The 20,857-nt window shown below is 48.7% G+C and overlaps 1 protein-coding gene across 6 annotated transcripts in view; it reads left to right on the top strand.

Annotated features, from left to right (window-relative positions):
• IKZF1 (IKAROS family zinc finger 1) overlaps positions 1-20,857 on the top strand; it is a 91,523-nt gene that overhangs the window by 10,693 nt on the left and 59,973 nt on the right. For all 6 annotated transcript variants that reach the window (XM_065939803.1, XM_065939802.1, XM_065939801.1 and 3 more), the window contains exons 2-3: positions 3,669-3,722; positions 12,411-12,530. In XM_065939803.1, coding sequence (XP_065795875.1) covers positions 3,683-3,722; positions 12,411-12,530 — 160 coding nt within the window. In that variant the 5' untranslated portion in view covers positions 3,669-3,682. The remainder of the gene's footprint in view (positions 1-3,668; positions 3,723-12,410; positions 12,531-20,857) is intronic.

Below are 20,857 nucleotides of genomic sequence, written 5' to 3'. Positions count from 1 at the left end.
TGTCTGAAAAGAAACAGAGCCTGGCTGGTGTTCCCGGGGGTGGGGTTTTTTCACTGTTCCCTTTGACAGCCTCCTGAGCCCCCCTTGGCAACTAGGTCTTGGGGTGGGGGCTGGTATTTCCTCTCCTTCAGATAGTTTTCCATTGTCAGATTATTTCTTGGTCTTTGCATAAGAGCAAAGTCACCTTTACCAAAAAAATAAACAAAACACCTCATTACTTTTTAGTCCCAAGAGATGCAAATTTAGACCTTGAGGAAGTTTGAGGGAAATTGTCAAACTACCCCACTCCCCACCTCGTGATGTCAGAAAGACAAGCCATGGAATCACAGGACTGCCATGGACTGTGCCCTAATTCTTAGGAATTTCAAAATGATGGTGACAACTGAGCATTCGTCCAAGCAAAGGGGACCCCCAGGTACAGCCCTGGCCCTGGTGCGAACCACAGGCCAGCTGACGGGGTCCATGTAGGCTTGGTTGAGGAGCTGCTTGGAAGGCTATGTGAGGCCGATGAGCTAACGGAGCTCCGTGAAGGCATTCAGGCAAAATGGAGACAGGCCTGCAACTCAGATCCTGGGTCCTCTGCTCTCGGGGTCTGCTCTCTACCGCACCCACTGTCCACTGCCAGTGGGCGCCAAGGCAGGGCTGGGTTCAGGGAGGTGCCCACACTCTGCCCCTTCAGAACACATGGGCACAGGTGCCCACCCACCAGAGCCGGGTCTGGCCTCAGCCGCAGGCCCAGAGCATCCTCTTGCTGCTTTGTGACCTGTCCTCACATCTCCCCACCTGAACGGACTGGTGCGGTGTGGATAGATCTGCCCAACAAGAAACCTGGAGGGTCCTTGCCACAGCTGGAAGCTGCCTTCCCTGGCAGCGCTGGGCTGGGGACCCATCAGCTAGCTGGGCTTTAGGAAACATTTTTTCCGTTTAATCAGAAATTACTTGAAAATACAGTCGGATGTTGATGAAATCAATCGCTGCCACCAAACAGTGCGTGAACTTTAAAACGAGAATGTCGATGCACATTTGTCAATTAAAAAGCTACATACAGTATTAGATGAAGAAAATATTTTACAACAGTTTGTTTACAGTACATTCAGTGTCCTCTTTTTCTAAAAGTTCTCTGTGTATACACACACACACACAAAAATGTAGTAGTCTTAAGTAGTGGAAAAGTGTGTTAGTCACTCAGTCACGTCCAAGTCTTTGCAACCCCGTAGACTATAGCCCTCCAGGCTCCTCTGTCCATGGGATTCTCCAGGCAAGAATACTGGAGTGGGTTGCTGTGCCCTCCTCCAGGAGGTCTTACCAACTCGATTATGGGCATTTACTGGCCTTTATTTAAAAAGTTGTAAAATATGTATCACTTGCATAGAAAAAAGAAGTTCAAAGTCAACGTGATAAAAACTGGGAGTTTAGGGTAGTATTTGTTGCAGCACGATTCGCGTTCTGTCCACTGTGTTGCTGTGTGTGCGTGCTCGGTCGTGTCTGAGCAACCCCATGGACTGGGGTCCACCAGGCTCCTCTGTACAAGGAATTTTCCAGGCAAGAATACTGAAGTAGGTTGCCATTTCCCTTTCCAGAGTATCTTCCCAACCCAGGGGTCGAACCCATGTCTCCTGCACCTCCTGCATTGGCAGGCAGAATCTTTACCACTGAGCCACCTGGGAAGCTGTCTGTCTACCATACATTTCCCCTATCAATCCAGGGATACCTTAGAACTAGTTGGTGATATTTCACCATAAAATGCTACATTTGTCTTCAGAAACTTGAACCTCATATTAATGCTGCAGAGCAAACGCAAAGGTTTTTCTCCTTTGAGTCTTATTTCTTTATTAATAGAATTGTTTGGACAGTTTCAGAAGAATCGCAGGTATTTTACCTTTTTTCCCTCCTGTAGACTTTGAACGCATTGCTTTTAGGCGACACTGAACGCTAGCCTGGTAAAGAGTCTGCCTGTAACGTGAGAGGCCTGGGTTCAGTCCCTGGATCAGGAAGATCCCCTGGAGAAGGAAATGGCAACCCAGTCTAGTATTCTTGGCCAGAGAATCCCATGGACAGAGGAGCCTGGGGGGGCAACAGTCCACGAAGTCACAAAGAGTGGGACGTGATTGAAGCGACTGAGCGCGTCCATGCAGTCTGCTCTCATGTTTGCTTCTCGGGCTGGTTTGTCTGCCTTGCTTGTTGGTGGACCCTTAGTCTTGGGGCTGAAACACATGCGGGCGATGGAGCCTTTTGCCCTCCTCTGGTCATGAACTGTACCCCTAAGGCCCACACTGGGCCTGGAAGTTCATGTCACAACCCAGAATAGTGCCATGGCTTTCAGAAAGAGATGCAAACCCATCTGCATCCAGAACCAGGGCTGGTCATCCATGTCTTCTTTGTGACTAATACCAGCATGACTGACCCTGAAAGTATGTATGCCAATGGCACCATGATAGCTTTTACACACACACGTGCACGCGCGCGTGCACACACCTCGTCTGCTCAGACCCCAGAGTGGGTCAGGCTGCCCGAGTGTCCATAACAGTGCAGGCATCTGCTGGAAACAGGCCTGAAAGCTCACACTCACACATCTGAACTGGAGGGACAGAGGGGGTCCCCCAGAAAGAAGCGACCTGATTTCAAGTCAACACACGGGCTCTGGTGGCTGGTCGGGGAAGGTGCACTTGCGGTCGTCCGGCAGAGCATGAGTGAGCAGACTCCGTGGCGCTCCCCTGCTGCTGGGCCCCAGCTTTCTTATCCTCGGAGCCGCCAGATGCCCGTGCCGGGGAGGGGGCAGGCCGAGAGACCTGAGAGGTGGAGGCCGGGCCCTGAGTGGAAACGCAGCCCTCCCCGCCCTCCTGCCCGGCCCACGTGGCCTTCCCGGGGTGCTCGTGGTGGCCACAGGCAGAGTGGTCCCCGCCGCCACCCGCGGGCAGCTCCAAAGGCTGGCTTTCTTTTTTCCCACGGCTCCGAGGAGCCGGCTGTCTGTCAGCCACTCAGCAAGGTCTGGGCGCTCTCCGAGCCTGCTGTGGCAGCCGCTGTGGGCTTGCCTTCTCCCCGCGTCAGAGTCTGGAGGAGTCGGAGGCAGGGGCCTGAAAGAGTGGGGGACAAAGCCAGCGGCGGCGCGGCCCATCTGCCAGGCTAGAGGTGTATTTATTATTGATGGGGGGAGCACCGCGGCTGCTCAGCTATGCAGCCCTGCCTGGGTAAATGAGACATTCTTCAGCAAATTGCTTCGTTTTTTGATTGCTGATTGTACGCGTGTCACCAAGCTGACTCAAGGTTCATCGATGCATGCTCAGTAAATTAGAAAGAACATAACTATGGATCAGCCAAGAGAATGAATTCTGTGCCTACAATGACCCAGGGCCATTTAATTTTCTGCTTAATTTTGTTGCAGTCAGTTTGCATTTTGGGTTATTATGCAGTAGGAAATTAACAATAAATAACAAATTTGGTCCTCCTGTGCTTGTAATGATATTTTTATAAATCTTTGTAATGCCGTTTTTAAAAGGATCAAGGTCTGTGCCAGTCTGATACTCCAGAGAGTGTGTGAAGAGGAAAATGCATTATTCTTGGTAGATAGCCTTGTTGTTAAATAGCTCGGGCCTTCTTTATCTCTCTTTCTCTCTCATATCTTGGGAGTAATTTGCTTTCAACTAAAATAGCTTCCTCTGTTTTCTCAGATAATCCAAGGACCATGGACGCTGATGAGGGTCAAGACATGTCCCAAGTTTCAGGTGAGAACTGGTGATATACCTAGACGGGGAGTCCAGGCTTTGCTGGGTAGCAAAGCCAAGGAGTCCTTGGGATGGTGGGCGAGGAAGAAGGCTGCGCTGCCAAAGGAGAGGCCAAGATGGACTTGGAGTCAGAGTCTCACTTCAATGCTTAGAGATTATCCAAATGTGCCTGCATAGAAAAGTCTCCAAGATAAAACGAGTTTTCCTGTTACACCTAAAAACGACTTGGAAAGGATACAGTCTATGTTGATATTCTTGGGGAGGAAAAAGGACAGATTGACCTGCTCTAGACCCCAAACACAGGCCAACAAACGTGTTTTAAAAGAGAAAGAAGGAGGGAGGGAGGGAGGACGGGGGAGGGCAAAAAGGAGAAAGCAGATTGGAAAACAAAGTTTGGGGAATAATCCCAAATGCTTGCTAAGTGTGGAGACACCACTTCCCATCATCATATGTTTATTTCAAGCCATACTGGACACAGCTCTTACCATCCCAGGAGACCCAGGGCTGGGGATGGTCCTGGGAGATGAGGCCCACAGCCAGGTCACACTGTCCCACTGGGTGAGGCTCGGGAGAGTGGACCTCCATCTAGTCTAGCCAAACCTGCCCAGCACCATACTCATGGTCCTAGGATACCTGTGTGGCTAGCCCTGAGCTTGGACATGTTGGCAGCAGTTGAGTTCACAGTATTTTATATTTTCCAGTCTCAGGACCATGGTCAGTCCTGGGTAGCCTCTGTACTAGAATGGCCCATGTGGTTCTCTGGGGGTGGCCAGCCTGCCTCCACCGATTTCTGAGTTATGACTCAATTCTGGCCCTGGGCCTCTGTCCATTCTGGTGACAGAGCCCAGGGCTGAGACCGTGGCTGCAGCCCTGCCTACCTGCTTAGGAGACATGCAGGACCAGGGATTTGAGCTCCTCAACCTGAAGATGGCCTGCTGCAGACCACTCCTGTCATTTAGAGAGTCTGCATTGGACTCTCCAGGCTGTGAGGTAAAGGCCAGCGCCTGGCTTTTTGGCTGTGGCTTGTAGGCACTTGATGGGCCGTTGGTGGACATGAACATCAGTCAGCACACTTGGCCATATCTGTAGAAAGTAAAATTGTGTTGGAGGATTCAGCTGTGGAGACACGCTCTCCCATGGGCATGGGCAGTCTCCAGGGATGCTCCCTGCAGCCTGATGCTGACACTAGAGAACTTTGTTCCGTCCATGCCCTTGTTCATACAGCGCTGAGCAAGCAGGACCATAGAAACAGAGTCATGTGGAAAGACATCAAAGATGCATGTAAAGATGAGAAGAAGGTGTCTCAGGATGGTTTGCAAAGTGTGAATCCATCCTTTAAAATGAAAACACATCACACACGCGTGCGTGCACACACACACACACTTTCCATGTGCCTGTATATCCCTTTAGGAAAATTCTGGAGTGATTATTTTAAATGTGTACTTCCTCTTAAAAGATTGAGGGTGGAAGGAAGGGATGGGTTAGGGGAGAGAGTGGGGACTTTGGTTTTTCATCTTCTCCCTTTCAGTATTATTTGAATTCATTTCCCTCAAGCACATACTTTTGTTCTGAAATCTGAGTACAATGACAACAATAAAACTATGAAAAAACAAAACTTTGGCCCTTTGAAGCCTGTCCTTTGGCTTGGCCAGGATGTGGTAGCAGCTGGTAGATGAAGCCTGAGCTGAAGGAGAGGTGGGTCCTGCCAGAGGAAGCAGGGTCCCATCCCCAGATTGTAGACCACGGCTGGAGGTGATCAGGGGGTCAGAAATGCTGGATGTTAAATGTCCCAGAAGGTGCAAAGAGGTCCCTTCGTTGTCTCTGGTCCTCTGCGTCTGCTCGCTGCTTTCCTCTTAGGCAGCTTCAAGAGTGACGTTTTACATGATACACTGAGGATCCACGCAGACTCTGTTGTCCCAGAGACAAAGACGAAAGCCCGACGCTGGGCTGGCCTCTCTAGAAAGTTTAGTAGGAGGAACAGCCGGTCAGTACTCTGATCCCCTGTGGTGGTAACAAACATGACAAAAGCCTCATTTTCTTCTGTTCCTTTTGCCCTTAACATTATGTGAAGCATTCAGTTTGAACAGTGGCTCTTTGAAGACAAAGGTGTCAGGGAGTGGAGATGAGAGTGAAAGTTGGCCTGAAAAAGATTCAAGATTTGTTCTAAAATTTAGTTTTGTATACTCCTAGCAAAGGAAATGGTGCTTCCAGTCCTTTACACAATAATTCCTTTGGTTTATGCTAAACCTGGAGTGTTCTAAACAGAGATTAGGGCATTTAAAGAGTTGCGCTGTTTTCGCTAAAGATTTGAAGAATACTTTTTCTATGTTTTGCTGTTTTTGCAATAAACACCCAGTCATATCAGTTTTCTTTTTTCCTTTCTAAAATGGAGGGAAGTGGCAGTTAGTTGTATTATGAGGATGTACATTTTGCAAAACAGAAGTTGATGTTCTTGATGTAAAATATGAGGAATATGTTCTGAATCATCCCCTTTTCCCATGAAACTATTTCTTGTTGTGTCCTGTTCCCAAAAAAGAAAAGCAGATTTAAGTCAAACCCTATGAAATTGCCATTATCATAGATTAAAAAAAAGTTCTGATATCAGCAATTTCATAGGAGTCCCCCTAATCTGTGTGAAATACTCGCTTGAAAAACAGACAAATACTTGGTATCTAACTTTTTTTTCAAACTACCTGGCTCTTTCTTCCCTGGAATTTACCCTGGATGTGGACTGAGCCCTGGTTTACAGTGTCTTCTAGATGAAAAGCACTTGATAAATATGCACCCTCTCACATCTTCTAGAGCTGGGAGTGCCTTTGAACGGGCCTGGAGGAAAGTCTGTCTAAAAAAGCGGCCATCCTGTCCTTTAAAAGGGCCCATCTCATTCATTCTTTTGCTGAGTTTTTTGTTTGTTTGTTTGTTCTTTCTCTCTTCTTTGGCACTCATTCTAAATTATTGGTTATGTACTGTGAATTATTGTTTGTTTTGGTCTCTAAGGGAAGAGTCAGCCTGTGGGAGAACGGGAATTGTGAGGCCTGTATCAGCATCTCATCTCCGCCTCCATCTCTGGGACCTGAGACAGTGCTCCTTGCCTCGTGGACCACTGTGTGTCCTCTGCAAAATGGGGGCTGGAACCAATTGAGCTTATGTGATGTTCAGGCGCCTGGGGCCCTACTGAATGTTTTCTTACTGGTCATCTATAATGTTTGTTGAAACAGAGAAACAACATATATGCTCTATAGACATCCATCCCCTGCCTGGGAAATGAGGCTCACCCATATCGACGTGTCAGTGCAAATGTCGATCATGGTAAATCACACTGATTGAATGCTTTAAATTTACCAAACACCACCGTAAGCATTTTTTCTCATTTCAACTTTATAAGTCCCCAGTGAGGAAGATACAGGCAGCATCTTCAACTCTCAGGGACCTGAGACTCAGAGCGTTTCAATAACCAATCAGAAGTCCCATGAAAGCCAGACCTGGTGTTGGGTAGGAGCTTCCCCACTGTTCTGTAGAGTGGACAATCTATATTCTGAGTTTTATTTACCCCTCAGAAATTGTGTTTTCCTGCGTAATTGTACACAGTACAAACTCATGCACCAGGGACATGAGGAACCACTGAACTTTGTTGGTTGAAATATAATTTACTTGAGGAATTATTTACTTCCTGTTGATAAGTTAATTAAACAATTTTCTCATCTAATTTGCCCAGAACACTTCTCATAGGCAAAGCTTTATTTGAAACATAGTAAGTAGATTAAACAGAAATTTGTGAGAAGTTTCTTTCATTTTTCTAAGTAAAATGACATCACACCTCCTAAGTCCTTCCTTTAAAGCCTTGCTTGCTCACTGTGTGCAGTTCTTTATGTTTGTGGGACACTATCCATGCCCTTGGACGTATGGGCACTTGCTGCTGTGCATACCTGTTTATAGAGGATGTTGTAGTTTACAAAATAACACCATGAGCTTGTCTAGCATATTAGATTCTACCCTCATTGTTATTTTATTCTCACAACAGCCTTTTAAGCTAAGGCAAAATCATGTTCTTTAACCTCATTTTACTCCTGCAGAAAGAGTGTGAAAAAGGTGAGTGGCTGTGGAATCTGTCTTATCAAACCGGAGCTGTAACCTGGGTCAACTGATTTCCAGTCATGGTGTGCTGATATCCTGTGTGCACTGACTTGCTTTAATAACTTAATTTTCTTATCATTTATCATCTTTTCATGGCTTTGCATTTTAAATGGTGAACTAGGTAGGTCTAAATAGGTCTTGTTGCTGTTCAGTCGCTATGTCGTGCCCGACTCTTTGTGACCCCGTGGACTGCAGCATGCCAGGCTGCCCTGTTCTTTACCGTCTCCCGGAGTTTGCTCAAACTCGTGTCCATTGAATTGGTGATGCCATACTCTAAATAATCCTAAAATCAACACACAGAGATATGTATGCTCCTCGTGAGGACTTTGACACAGTGGTGGAAGTTCTCTGTGGACATCTCCAGCAGGCAGAGGATCCCAGGGTTGCTGAGTCCAGAGGCTCAAGCCAGTGATTGACGGCTCAGCAGCCACTGCTCAAACGTGGGGGCTTTTAGGCAAATCAGATGAGCTCTTAGGAACTGTCACAGTGGCGGCGAGGCAAGGCTGCGTTCCAGCAGGCACGTGGGTGGCCGTCTCACTCACTCTCTTACAGTCCTGACTTTTTACCTGATTCCACTGCACACGCCAGGGCTACGCTCTATTCTCTCATGTCTTCACAGGGAGCTCCTACTGATCGACCTGACCCCAGGGTATTTACAACCATGGTCCATACTGTTTCCATTATTCCTTTTTCTGCATCGTGAATGAAGCAGCGAAAAGTGCTGAGATGCTGGCCTGTAGCTCAGCACAGGGGACCAGACAGACAGAAGCACATCTAGTATCTTACCAAGTTCTAGTTGGTCTTGTTCCCAATAGACGGAGCAGATAAATTTGAAGAAGAGTGACTTGGATGTGTTTTCCCATGAACTGAGCAGAGAGATGACAGCCCTTCACTGGACAAGTCCCAATTCTTTATGACCCTCCCAAGGGTCCTGCATACCTGACTGTCTAGATCGATCCCAGAGTTCTCCAAAGTTATCCTCAGGAAGCCCAGAATAAAAAAAAAGAAAAAATAATACAGGAATGCCGTTTAGTTTCTCAACCTTCTGCTTCCACCTGTCACCATGGCAGCTGGTTAATCAGAAAGGTGTGCATGCATACCCCCCACTGTGCATCTTTCAGGATCCTGTCACTTTGTTAAGCTGGGGTCCCAAGAGTCAGTTCTGTGGGAGCTCCCTGGGGGTCTTCACAGATGCAAGTGGTCTGGGTCTCTGACATTTCAGCCTCCTTACCCTGCAGTGTCCCCACTTTACCTAGGAGACAGGTTTCGTCTATTAAAGTTCTGTGTAAGAACTAGAGATTTTCATCCAACGTGAAGTCAGACAGAGAAAATAAATATCATATGATATAACTTATATGTATAATCTAAAAAAAAATGATACAAATGAACTTATTTACAAGATAGAATCAGACCTACAGACAGAGAAAACAGACTTATGGTCACCAAGTGTTGTTGTTTGGTCGCTAAGTCATGTTCCACTCTCTGTAACTCCATGGACAGTAGCCGGCCAGGCTCCGCTGCCCCTGAGATTTCCCAGGCAAGAGTACTGGAGTGGGTTGCCATTTCCTTCTCCAGGGGATCTTCCTGACCCAGGGATCAAACCCGTATCTCCTGCATTGGCAGGCAGATTCTTCACCACTGAACCACCTGGGAAACCCATAGTTACCAAAAGTGGGGATAAATTAGGAGTTTGTGATGAACAGTACATGCCACTGTATATAAAATGGATAAACAACAAGACCCTACTGTATAGCATGGAGAACTATACTCAATACCTTGTAATAACCGATAATGGAAAGGAACTTGTAAAAGAATGTATGTGTGTGTGTGTATATAAGTGAATCACTTTGCTGCACATCTGAAATGAATACAATATTATAAATCAACTATATGTCGATATTAATGTCAGTATTATTTAATATTAATAATAAATGCCAATACAATTACTCAATTATATATTAAATAATTTAATTAATTTTAAATGTCAATATAATTCAGTATGTCAGTATTAAAAATCAGAGGCATTACCTTACCAACAAAGATCTATCTAGTCAAAGCTATGGTTTTTCCAGTAGTCATGGAAAAACCAGTAGTATGGATGTGAGAGTTGGACTGTAAAGAAAGCTGAGTGCTGAGGAATTGATGCTTTTGAACCGTGATGTTGGAGAAGACTCTTGAGAGTCCCTTGGACTGCAAGGAGATCCAACCAGTCAATCGTAAAGGAAATCAACCATGAATATTCACTGGAAGGACTGATGCTGAAGTTCTAATACTTTGGCCACCTGATGTGAAGAATCACTCATTTGAAAAGACCCTGATGCTGGGAAAGATTGAAGGCGGGAGGAGAAAGGGATGACAGAGGATGAGATGGCTGGATGGCATCACTGACGCGATGGACATGAGTTTGAGTAAACTCCTGGAGTTGGTGATAGACAAGGAGGCCTGGTGTGCTGCAGTCCATGGGGTCGAAAAGAGTCAGACACAACTGAGCGACTGAACTAGTAATACGTCAATAATTTTAAAAAGATTATTCTTACCTAAAAAGAAAACAAATAAGAGTCCTCTGACCACCTCCCTAAAGTCCTCAAGATTTGAAGATGATTACTTTAGGAGATCAGAAGGAAAAACAGAGTCATCAGGTGGTTCATAGGCCTCCTGCAGACTCCTATTCAGGGCTCTTTCCATTTGTGAAGTAGGTGAAAAATAACACTGAGTCTTCAGCTGTTGCTCCTTTTAAAGTCGTCTATTTAGGGCAATGAAATTATTATTGATGTCATGCACGTTTAGTGTAACACGAGAACTTCGATCAGTTTCCCTCTGACTTTTGGTTTTTCCTTGGGAAATTCTTAACACGCTGCCCCCTCTCTAACTCTCCATCTTGTATTGACTATCCAAATATATCCAATAATGCTCTTTCTGAAAATATGCCAGTTGAGGTAATTTCAGCTAGGCTGGGATATTAACCTGTGATGTCTGTTTGCGGGAGAATGCTATACTCTTCCCCGAAGCCATGGTGCCTGGCAGTTTCTGTTTTATTCCCCGAAGGGTCGTCTCCTGTGTTGGGAACGCTCCCACTGCACCCGTCTGTCCCCCGAAGGGTTGTGTTGGTCTTCCAGGTGGTTTATGCAAACACGAAATACAGTTTCCCACTCTGCCTCGCCTTGTCTCCCAGACATGCTTTCTTCATCATGGGTACACTTTCCTGCAGGCCTGGGCTTCTGTGTGGGAATATCCTTTGTCTGTGAAGCCAGCTTGCAGCCCAGCCAGCAGCACACAATCCCCGCCAGTCCCTTTCCCACTAGCCTTCTTTGATGCTCCTCATGCCTACGTGTCTCCCACAGCAGCACTCAGGGGCTATTCTGCATCTGCTGGGGGCCTCACTAGCTCTTCCCTGCCTGGGTTTATTGTCTCCTGACCCAATTTTAGGTTACATCTATGTTAGAAGGTACAGGGGTTTCAATTTCAAAGAAAGGGAGCAATTTCCCCCCATCTTGGCTTCCCAGTGTTGAATTTCTAGGAGTGGGAGTGAGTTTCCCATTTCTGGAGCTTCTGGTGAAACTTACTAGATTCAGGCATCCCATAAAACCCTATCTCATAGGTCAATCCTACTTTGTGAAGGAACTTCTGGAGTTGCGTGGGTTCTATTTTGTTTTAATATTTTGAAGATCAGAATTCCTAGTAGAAGACTCAGTGTGCACACAGGCTGGGAGTTGTGTGAATTCCTTGTCCATCTTTCTTCCAAGTTTTCTGACCCCACTGAGTTAATCAAATTGGGCAGCTGGCTAAATATTCTCTGGCTCTGGAAAGTGAACACGCCCAGAACGTGTTGCTGTGAGCAGGATGCCCAGTCTGGTGGCCTTAATACAGAGGTGTGGTGAATAGGCTTGCCGGAGGGGAAGGTGGAACAAACATACAGGTGAAATTTGGCCTGACATGTGAAGACTCTTAAAAACGTGCATGCCTTTTGACTGGGACATAAAACTCCCCAGGGTTTATACTGTGGTGCTTTTTAAGAACATGGGCAAAGGCTAGCTGTTAGGAGCTTTACCACTGTTTTGTTTCATCATTAAAAAAAAAAAAAAAAGATTGAACACAATCTAGGTTCAAAAGCAGAAAAGGGATTTAAATAAATCCTACTGTGCCCATGCAGTGAAGTGTTATACAGACATCACAGATAAAAGTCATGGGAGCAAGCCCATGAGAATGTCTAAAACTAGTTTATTTTGATCAAGAAGATATGTCACCACATATTATCCATAGTATATGAGTGTCCACGTGTGTGTATACACACACACACACACACACACACACCCCGAAATTTTAACAGTGGTGCTCTCCAGGTGATTTATGCATTTTTCACATCTCCATTGTCTCATGTTTTGGTGTGGCAATGATATTCTTTTATAAACAGGAAAGCAGGTTCTAATCCCAACAGAGAAGCATGAACTCGGTCCATAGCTCGAAGCCAAGCCATGTCGCTGGCTGGTTGCAGTGATCCCGACTCTCAGGGGTGACCACGTCCCCAGAAACTCCAGCTCTTGCTTATGTCCTCAGGGAAGGAAAGCCCGCCGGTGAGTGACACCCCAGATGACAGCGATGAACCCATGCCTGTCCCTGAAGACCTCTCCACCACGTCTGGAGGCCAGCAGAGCTCCAAGAGCGAGCGCGGACTGGGTAAGTGGGCCGCCCGCCTCTCACTCCCAGGCCGTCATGAGGCCTCCAGCGCCCTTGTCCCTCTACATCCTTCCAAAGACCTCGATGAGCGTGTGTGAGTCCCGTCACCCGTGGCTTCCCCTCGGCCCCCCCGGGAAGGGAGCACGCATGCAGGGCGGGGCCCCGTGGTGTGAGTGCTCAGCCCCACGTGGGGTGCAGCATGGCCGAGCTGAAGAGCACCCCCGAAGGCGGGCACGTCACTGGTCCCCTGTGCTCAGAGCACTGCAGCAGTGTGCAGTGTACGACGTCCTCATAGACGGGAGATGCATCCACTCCCTGTTTATTTTCACAGCTTTGATGTAGAAGGAGCCGAACCTGGCCCTTTTGTTATCCCTCTCCTCTCTGTTTCTCTCATGTCCAGTTTAAGTGAAAGTAGAAAATTGGATAAATAAAACATTTCGATGTTAAAAATGAAAAATAAATAATCTACGTTAGCAGACATTCACATACCTTGTCTGCAGAAGAGTGGGTGTGGAGGTATTTGCCATCGCTCCCCTGGGGAGCCTGCCCAGGCTACGGAGTCTATGGCGAGAAGTCTGAGTCCACCCTCTCTAGGAAAACGGAGGCCCAGAGAAGTTCAGGGAATTAGCCAGGGTCACAGAGCAGAGTCAGAAGCAGACACCATTTCTGACTAAAGACTGGTGTTTATTCCAGTATACCCTATTCTCATCAGCTAGTGAGTCAACAGTTCCTTGGAATATCTATTTTCTTTTGCATTTGACAAAGGAAAAAACTGTGAAGTTGAGAGCCCCTTATTTGCAGCAGAGAGAGTCACGAAGGGTGCATAGGTGGCAATGAGATCAGACAGGCAGGAGAGATCAGCTTGTAAGACCCGCAGCCAAGGAGGGCACTTGTCTAAAGTTCTGAAACTCACAAGTTATTTTCCTGTAGGACATCTGATGTGATAACAGAAATGTATTTTGTGTGTTTTCATGTGCCTTGGAACCAGATAGGCTCTGGGTGTATTTTTTTTTTTTTTTAATTTAGCTATATAGTTAGCTGAACAGATGGGGATAGTGGCTAAAGTCTTTTGACATAGATGGACCGAGAAAACAAGGACATTTCTGAATTCCTTTTCCCTGATAGATAGTGGCTACTGTATGTGGGCAAGTAGACGCGGAAGAGTGTGCACTCTTTCTGCACACATCCTTTCGGGGTTTCCCAAAGCTAGGACACGGAAGAGCATACCTTGTTGTAATTGATATATTTGTGTTTAAGATTGTCTTCTGTTTATTGCAAGAGATACTGGTTTGTCATTCACTTGTACTGCTGCAGTTTCCTTTCAAGACACATTTACATAAATTAAAAGATCAAATTTAAATAAAAACATTAGGACATTGAGGGTGTGTATACATGATAAAGACTTAGAAAACCTCAGGGACTGACAAGCAGAAGAAATTATGTGGTTAGGCACAGGCTAACCATTTAAATGAGTGGAGAGTGCAGACACCAGGGTTAGGACTCTGGGGTCACTATGGAGAAACTGGGGAGACCCCCCCCAGGCCCTGAAATCCCCGCAGCTGACAGCCATGGTCACCTGGGGCGTCCAGTGGAGAACTGAAAGTCGGGCTGGTCCCTGGAGAGTGAAGAACAGTCCTCCTGGTGCAGGCAAGCAAGCTTTTGTTATAAATGCCCGCACAGCCTAAATGTACCTCCTCTCATGAACTCCAGGCTGTGGGAGCTCTGCCCTGGTGCCTGGCTCCCAGGCTGCGATCTCTGGGTGGGACGCGGTCTGCGTCCTAAAGGAGGCCCTGCAGGTGCGGTTGGTGGAGCCGGGCAGGTGAGGGGTGGGCTGAGATCTGCAGGCTCTTCTCTGCGCTTCCCCACTGCCCTGCAACACCACACTCCTTTCAGCATCAGATTTCTACCAACTGAGTGTTAGAGTTGGAAGACTTCAAACACCTGAGAACCATCTCTCCTTGGCTTGTAAATGGCAGCTTGGAAGAGGGCGAAGGGGACAGAGGGGTGATGGGTCACTCCTGGGAAAGCAGAAAGGACAGAAGCACAGATGGCGGGAGGGGCCGGGAGGTTTGTGGAGACAGGTGAGCGAGGCAGGGAAGCCCCGGAGACCAGGGAGCACCCAAAAGCAGCAGGGAAATGGGCCCCCTGCACTCTCGGCCCTGAGCCTAGGAACGCTGCTTTCTGGCTGTTGAAGGGGGTCAGCCAGCTCGGGGGCAGTGAAGCCTGCCTGGGCAGCACTGAGAGCATGAAGGATGTTATGCTGATAGCATTGCGGTGCTGGTGGTTTGGTCGTCCAGTCGTGCCCGACTCTTGTGACCCCAGGCGCCTCTGTCCAGGGGATTCTCCAGGCAGGAATACTGGAGTATGTGGCCATTTCCTTCTCCAGGGGAATCTTCCCAACCCAGGGTTTGAACCCAGGTCTCTGGCATTGCAGGCAGATTGTTTACCAACTGAGCCACCAGGGAAGCCCTTGATAGCATTAGGGCTTTAAAAGATGAAGGGATTTGTAGCTGAAAGGAAGAGGAAATGCACTTGAAGGCGTATTTCGTCAGCACACTGGGAAGAAGGCAAAGAAACCCGGGCCTGGGACCCACAACCGGAAGCAGGGCCCCTCCCTAAGTGGCCCGCCCAGCGCAGGGCTCCTCCTTACCCTGCAGCGGGAGCCGCTCTGCAGCAGAGGACGGGCCTGGGGAAGGCGCCCGGGCGGGGCTGGGCAAGGCTGGCCCTGGAGACCCTGCACCTGGGCGAGGAAGGGTGGAGTCGGGCCCCTCCCTGCCAGATTGTTACCTCCAAGCCGGGCGCCCTCATTTCTAACTGGCCAGAGCAACGGAACTCAGCTCGGCTCACCAGGTAGTCTCCAGGGTTAACTGAAACCACGCACACAGGCTTTGCTGAAGCCAGAACAACAAAGACACAAAGTAAAAATACAGTCAGAGGCAGAAGAAGGTCTCCTAAAGGTTTTGAAAGGAGTCTGTTGTCGCTTCCCTGGAGAGAAGGAAAGAGAATGTATAAGATTTGCAGAACCAGGAATAGAAGAGGAATTTATTAATTAAAACAGAAGTGATCCAGAGAATAGGCAAGCTGAAAACAGAGCCAAGAAGATGGGGAGGAATCTGTCAGGAGAGGGCGAGACCAAGAGAGAGACTGAGGTGCCGGCCACTCCGAGGCCCAAGATCAAGTTGGGGGTGCTGGCTCCTCCGGTGGGAACATCAAGAGGTGGCGAGAGAGTGAAAGATGGTAAAATGTGTGAAAGGCTTTGGTGATGGTAGACCACCAGGTGTCTGTCTTAGGGGAAAAAAACCCAAAGGATGCTTTTGAAAAACTCAAGAGTCCTCACTCCCAGTTCTAGACAAGTCTGACCTCAACCAGGAGAACAGAGGAGAGTATTGAACAAGTTGTTGGGAAACAGCAGAAACCGGCCCCTTAAGATGGGGAGAAGAGCCTCACTGGTGGAGGGTCATTCTCAGACATAAGCAGAGGAATGGTTTTGTACCTCAAGACTTCCATCAGTGTTGATGAGCTCCCATAGGACTGTGTGCCAAGGTGAGCTCCTGAATTAAAAAAAAAAAAAGATATGGGAAAGAGGCGTCAGGGGAATAAGCTTGTCAGGACAAGGGTGTCACCCTCGTTTGGCTCCTTTTTTTCTGGGTCTGAATAAGAGGAAGCAAGGATCTGAAGTACAACGTGAAGGATTTAAGTTAGACACAGGAGAGAACTTCCTGGCCCTGAGGGATTTAGTATTTAGTCATCAGGACAGTCTATTCAATCACATGCTAGCTTGTTCTTCTGAAGTGGTCTCTTTAATAATGAGAGAAATCTTGTCTCTCTGAAGTGGTTGTGTATGAAACTGCTAAAAAAGGAGGAGGTACCCAGGGACCTCCTCCAGCAACCCCCAAATTTACCCAGTCATCCATGGCAGGTGCCCTCGAGATCTTCTGGCAGCTGTTGACCAGGGGTGATTAAAAGTGTCTCACATAGAAATGATGCCAAGACTGGCGTCTAACAGAGCAGATGAGTGCTGTGAGTAAAGGACCAAAAAACTCCTTTATTCAATAACCTGTACATTTCTGTCTTCCTTCCAGCATGGATTTTTGCCCATCACTGTTCTGTTCTCCTTTTGCTTGTGTGGGGACCTCCCTTGTGGCTCAGCTGGTAGAGAATCTGCATGCAATGCGGGAGACCTGGATTCGATCCCTGGGTTGGGAAGAGCCCCTGGAGAAGGGAACGGCTATCCACTCCAGTATTCTGGCCTGGAGAATTCCATGGGGTTGCAAAGAGCCAGACATGCCTGAGTGACTTTCACTTTGCTTGTGTGAGTGGCCCTGTCCTAAATTGGGCAGGGGTCCTCTGGCTGTCTGATACTATCAGTGAGCACATAGTCCTGGAGTGGAGGCGGGCTGCAGGCTGGCTGATCCCAGCAGAAAATCAGGCTGTGAATGGAGTTGGAGCCCCCACGCCCTTTGACTGTAGATTGTGGGCAGGGGGAGGGACGCTTACGTGGCTGGAGCAGAGGAGACAGGGAGAGGCCGGGGTGGAGAAGAGAGGTTCGGGCCAGAAAACCAAACGACACCCTGAGAGAGATGCCTGGCAAGCTTAGCACTTAGACTCACAGGGAAAATCTAGGGGCAGAGGCACAGCAATGCCCTGGGACTGAAAGGTAGAGATGATTGACAGCAGCCAGAGGGGCTGGTTGAATTAGCAGAGGACCAAAGACTTATGGTTGAGGAAGACTTTCCAAAAGGCTCAGCTCCGTGGACAGTCAGTCAGGATGACCCTGTGTAGTAGTCATTCTAATGCTCAGGGAGACATGAGGGGTAGATGCCTCTAAATATGGGGCGCTAGTGTGTGTTTGTGCAAGCCCCTCCAAGTTCTGGAATGTTCTTCCTTCACCTCTGCTCACTTCCATGACCTCATCCCCCAAGGAGGGAGGGAGGTGACACCCAGCATTTCCTGCAGGTCGCATACTCCAATGTGGGGTTTAGAGCATTCTTGAAGCTGAATTCACACACCTCGAGTCCTTCGCTTGGAAGGCTTTGACCATGATTTGATTTACCCTGGTAGAAATAGAAAAGGGAAAAAAAGTAGAAAAAAATCTGAATTTCTTCCCTGTGGCATCCAGGAAAATGATTAAGTGTGCCTACACATAAATGTTCTTCTTTGGTCCATTCACGTGAAATAAACATTCCTTCACTCCATCATGAGTTCCAGGACTGGAGTGTAAATTGTAAGAGGATTCGTGTTTTTCCCTGGTGATTCTGCTGCCAGATCTCTATTTCTAGGCAGGACACCAAGCCAGTCTGGAGGGGAAGAGTGGTGAGGATGGGTGGAGGGCTTTACTGCCTCCCTGCAGCCTGGGAGTGAGAGATGCTGGAGAGCCCTTTTCACGATGGAAAACCGTGGGGCTTGGGTCTAATTGGAGCTGGGGCACTGGCGTCTGAGTACGGATGCTGCACCCGCTTATCTAATCAGCAGTTAGAGGAAGTCGTTTTTATCTGTGCAATGCATCTCCTCTGAACCGAGAAACCCTGCTTGAGCTCAGGAGAATTATTATCTGGCAGCATCTGAGCCCTGGCTGCAGCTGAGCTCATGCTCGCTCTGATGGGATGTGCGCTGTGAGAATCTCACAGAGAAAACCATCCAGGCCCGAGCTCTTCCAGGGTGCGGGTGTCTGAGTTTCCCGTCCTCTTCTGAGGAGCAGCTCAGACTGTGTCGTTTACGTCCGAGATCGCCTCTGTTGCAGTTACTTAGTCATAGTTGACACATTGTGCAGTGCTTTGGGAGCCGAGCCCAGAAGAGTCCCAAATCCTCATTTTCCTCAATTTCCCGAAACAGGAGACATGGGAGAAAAGAAAAATCATTTTGCCTCCTCTCAAAGTCTTTTAAGTTTTGAAAAGAGGGGCTCTAATGACGTAACAGTTTCGTTGCTGCCCACTTAAAACTAAACGTTAAGTTTTTTCTGACCTCAGTTTTGTGGGTCAGTGCCAAATATTTGGAAATCGCGCTCTTCGCAGACCACTATGACATGTTGGTGCATTAAACTAGACTGGAGACTCCGTGCTGCGTGGGACACCATCCTGTCCCGGGTTTTGGTATAGAAGGTGGGGCCGGACGGCGGAGGCTTAGGAATCTTCCTGGGGGAAAACTGAAGCTGGCGTGCGTCGTGTGTAATGCCTGTAGTGTGTGTGTGTGTGTGTGTGTGTGTGTGTCCTGAGTGGCAGCTGACAGGCCCCCACAGTTGGGCACTCTGGGGAGCATCTCTCTGCGGGGACCCGGCTGCAGGGACTCCGTCCTTGGCTCTGTGCCCCCTTGCCGCCTGGCCCTGGTTGTGGAGCTGTGGGCTTCAGAGCGGACCCTGCAAAGTGTTTCCTGCAGACCTGGGGGCTGGAGCGACCGTCGGTGACAGCACTCAGCGTGTGTCCACGTGGCGTGGGCGTGTGAGGGAAGTGGCCAGGGCTGCCCCGTGCTAGTTAGGGTGGCAGCAGTTGTTGTGGAACATCATGAGAAATGGACACAGCATTGGGAGCTGGGGTGGACTTGAAGTTCATTGACAGTCTGTGGCCAGTCTAGTCATGCTGAGGGATGCTGCGCTCCGGGGCCCTGGGATAAATGTGTAAGACTGTCTGAGAGAGAGAGCAGGGAGGAGGCAAAGAGTGAGCCGTTTGATTCGGATGAAATTTCTGGAAAGAAGCGTTGCATGGAAGTCCCCGGGAGGGAGGAAGACTTTAAGGAAGATGGGGAGAGGTGGCACGAGTGATAAAGAACTAACCTGCAATGCAGGAGACGCAGGTTCAATCCCTGGGTTGGGAAAACCCCCTGGAGAAGGAAATGGCCACCCACTCCCGTATTCTTGCCTGGGAAATCCCGTGGACAGAGGAGCCTGGTGGGCTATAGTCCATGAGGTCACAAAAAGCTGGACACAACTGACCGAGTGAGCAAGGCTGCATGGGGAGAGTGGAAGGGTGGGCTGGGGAGGGGCTGGGAAGGGGCTTCGGGAGGATGGAGCTTCCCCAAGGCAGCTCGGCAGGGGCAGAGGCCCAGGTCAAAACGTAGGGGAGCGGGAGGGGCCGAGGGCTGGGGCGGCACTGCGGGTGTAAGAGCGCTGGAGGAGAGCTGCGTGCAGCCTGGGGGACACTCAGGTGGCCTGTGTGAGACGAGGGGGAGTTTACGCCTCTTAGAAGGCAGATGGGATGGAGCGAGAGGAGAGAAAGAATTAGAATGTCACAGCCCAAGTGGTGTCCCCAGAGGGGGAGGCCTGGACATCCAGGAGCTGGGCTGGGGGCTCTGCCGCATCCTGCCCACACCCCGGGCCCTGAGACTGTCCCTCCTGGATTCGGGCTCCATTTTCGAGCCCACATAATAGGCGCCGTCCCTGACCTCCCACTCATCACCTGACCCCACCTACAGGGAAAGCGAGCCTCTCTGTTCCCTGCCGCCTCGGCAGCCGGTAGGTGTCCAAGACATGTGGACCGAATGAATGGGATGGTGGCCCTGCTTTCTCGGGGAGGGCGAGCAGGACAGTAGAGAGAGCTTTTAAATTCAGGTTGAGGGAGAGGAATGTAAGGCTGTGTCTGAATTTTAGGTTTGTCCCGTGGATTATTTTGGGCCCTTTTTTTCAAGAGGGGCCATTGGTATTTGGGGCCCAGAGGCTTTCACAGGCTGAGACTACCCCCAGGGGCTACTGAGCCAGTTGTATCACACACACACACACACACACGCTCATCATGCCGCCCTACATCTTCAGGTTTCTCAGCTGAGAACAACATGTCCCAATACAGTCATCCTCACGTGACTCCATGTGTCCACTCACACAAACTTCACACTCAGACGGGTGTTTTGTGGCTGATTGTTTAAGATTTTCTTAACAGAGTCAGTGGGGGCTTTCCAGGTGGACCAGTGGTAAAGGATCCGGCAGCCAATGCAGGAGGCACAAGAGACTTGGCTTTAATCCCTGGGTCGGGAAGATCCCTTGGAGTAGAAAATAGCAACCCGCTCCAGTATCCTTGCCTGAGAATTTCCACAGACAGAGGAACCTGGTGGGCTACAGTCCATGAGATTGCAAAGAGTCAGACATGAGTGAGCACACACACACAAGATAGAGTCACTAGTGTTCCAAAACTCATAGTAGTCTTTTTCAAAAAGGGAATAACATGTGCAAAAACAGGGCCCCAGAGAGGCTGGTACAGCCGAGCCTGGCATTTCCAACACACTTCTAGCTTTCATTTTCTGCCTCCAAAGGAGCAGGTGAACTCAGCAAAGCTGGTAATTTTTACAAAGAGAAAGCGGTGATCATCTTATCTCCATCTCTTCTGACAACCTAAATTCAGGAT

This window comes from Muntiacus reevesi, chromosome 6 (genome assembly GCF_963930625.1).
Source record: "Muntiacus reevesi chromosome 6, mMunRee1.1, whole genome shotgun sequence".
Taxonomy (NCBI): Eukaryota; Metazoa; Chordata; class Mammalia; order Artiodactyla; family Cervidae; genus Muntiacus; species Muntiacus reevesi.
This window is presented reverse-complemented; position numbering and strand designations above follow the sequence as displayed.